The sequence below is a fragment of the Charadrius vociferus genome, unplaced genomic scaffold, assembly GCF_000708025.1.
Source record: "Charadrius vociferus isolate BGI_N301 unplaced genomic scaffold, ASM70802v2 scaffold1225, whole genome shotgun sequence".
Lineage (NCBI taxonomy): Eukaryota > Metazoa > Chordata > Aves > Charadriiformes > Charadriidae > Charadrius > Charadrius vociferus.
Window position 1 is genome coordinate 186223 of NW_009648336.1, and position 1327 is coordinate 187549.

The following is a 1327-nucleotide window of genomic DNA, read 5'->3' on the forward strand; positions in this document are numbered from 1 at the left end:
GACCCAGCTCGGCGGCAAGATCAAGGATGACTGCTGCGGTTCGCCTCTTTTCTAAGCCTGACCCAGGAGCAAGATGCCTCCAGGGGATGGCTGAGGATGGGGGCATCGGCTGGGCCGGCCCCCTCCTGCACCCGTGGCCACTGGGGGGGCTGGAAGGGCCAGTGTGCAGGGTGCAAATGGACCAGGACGGGCTGACCCCGAGGCACCTGGAAGTCGTGGGTGTTCTCACCCACTATGAAAGCACCTTCATCAAGGTGTTGAGACAACGCACCAGCTGGGATGAAAGCTATCTCGAGACCTTCGGGCTCTGCCCAGCCGGGGAGGTGGGAGCTGCTCTCCATCCCCTGAAGCATATCCATGCGCACGTGGTGGAGCCGGGGCAGGACCGCTTCCTCGTGCTGCATCTGGAGGAAGGTTGGTGCGAAACCCCCATGCCGAGGCCGAGCGGGGCGAGCACAGGGCTCAGGGAGGCCGATGCTGTTTCCTTGCCCTAAATCAGATATTTAAACACAGAATTAAATTTGCGGGGTTGGGTTCCTTTTAAAATGAGACAGGAGGTGCAGTAAAATGTCTTTCCGGGTGCATTTTTAAGAAGCTTTCATAGCGATGACAGCTTGTGTGCAACAGGGTGCCTTGTCCCTGCCTGTGATGGGTGCCACAGTCTCAGTGGCGCCCGCTCTGCTTTCGAGATTATGAGTGTTTCTCGCTTTCTGCCTTAACGATGTGGGTTTGGATGCCTGTCCCAGCTCTGACTGGGAAAAGAGAGGTAGAGGGTTGGACGAGTGGACCTGGCTGGACCTGCTGTGGCATGAGCCCTGGCAGCTCGCAATCGGCTGCAGCACGCACCAATGTCTCGTGCGTGGCGCTGCCGAGGGGTGCTGGGTGTTGGGCTTCTTGTGCAGCTTCAGCCTCATGCCAAAACCAGCAACGCGCATCCCTCTGTCCTGGCTCAGCGGTAAGTGCTGTGCTTGAGGGAGGGGACCCTGGCCGGGCCCTTGGGTTTAATCCTGTGTAGCAAGAGGGTCATGGTTGCTCCTCTCTTGAAATCTCTTCTTCCTCTCCCAGATTTTGGATTTTCAGCTGAACTCACCGGTGCCGGGCAGCTGGGGAACTGGCTGCCACACAATGGCCATGAAGTCCCCGAGTCACCGGCGGAGCTGCCACGGGAGAAGGGATTTCCATGGGGAACTGCCTGATAAATTGGCCAGAGCCGCTCAGGGAGCGAGGCAGACCCCTGCTCCCCAGGGCTGCAGCATTTGCCCCGCTGACCCCCTCCCCGCAACCAGAAAGGGCATTTCCTTCTTCCCTCCACCCTGTCGGCTCCTGT

The 1327-nt window shown here is 59.3% G+C and overlaps 1 protein-coding gene across 1 annotated transcript in view; it reads left to right on the forward strand.

The window, feature by feature from the left end:
* AMH (anti-Mullerian hormone) overlaps positions 1-1327 on the forward strand; it is a 22843-nt gene that overhangs the window by 180 nt on the left and 21336 nt on the right. The window contains exon 2 of the mRNA XM_009885055.1: positions 57-418. Within this exon, the coding sequence (XP_009883357.1) occupies positions 57-418 (362 nt within the window). The remainder of the gene's footprint in view (positions 1-56; positions 419-1327) is intronic.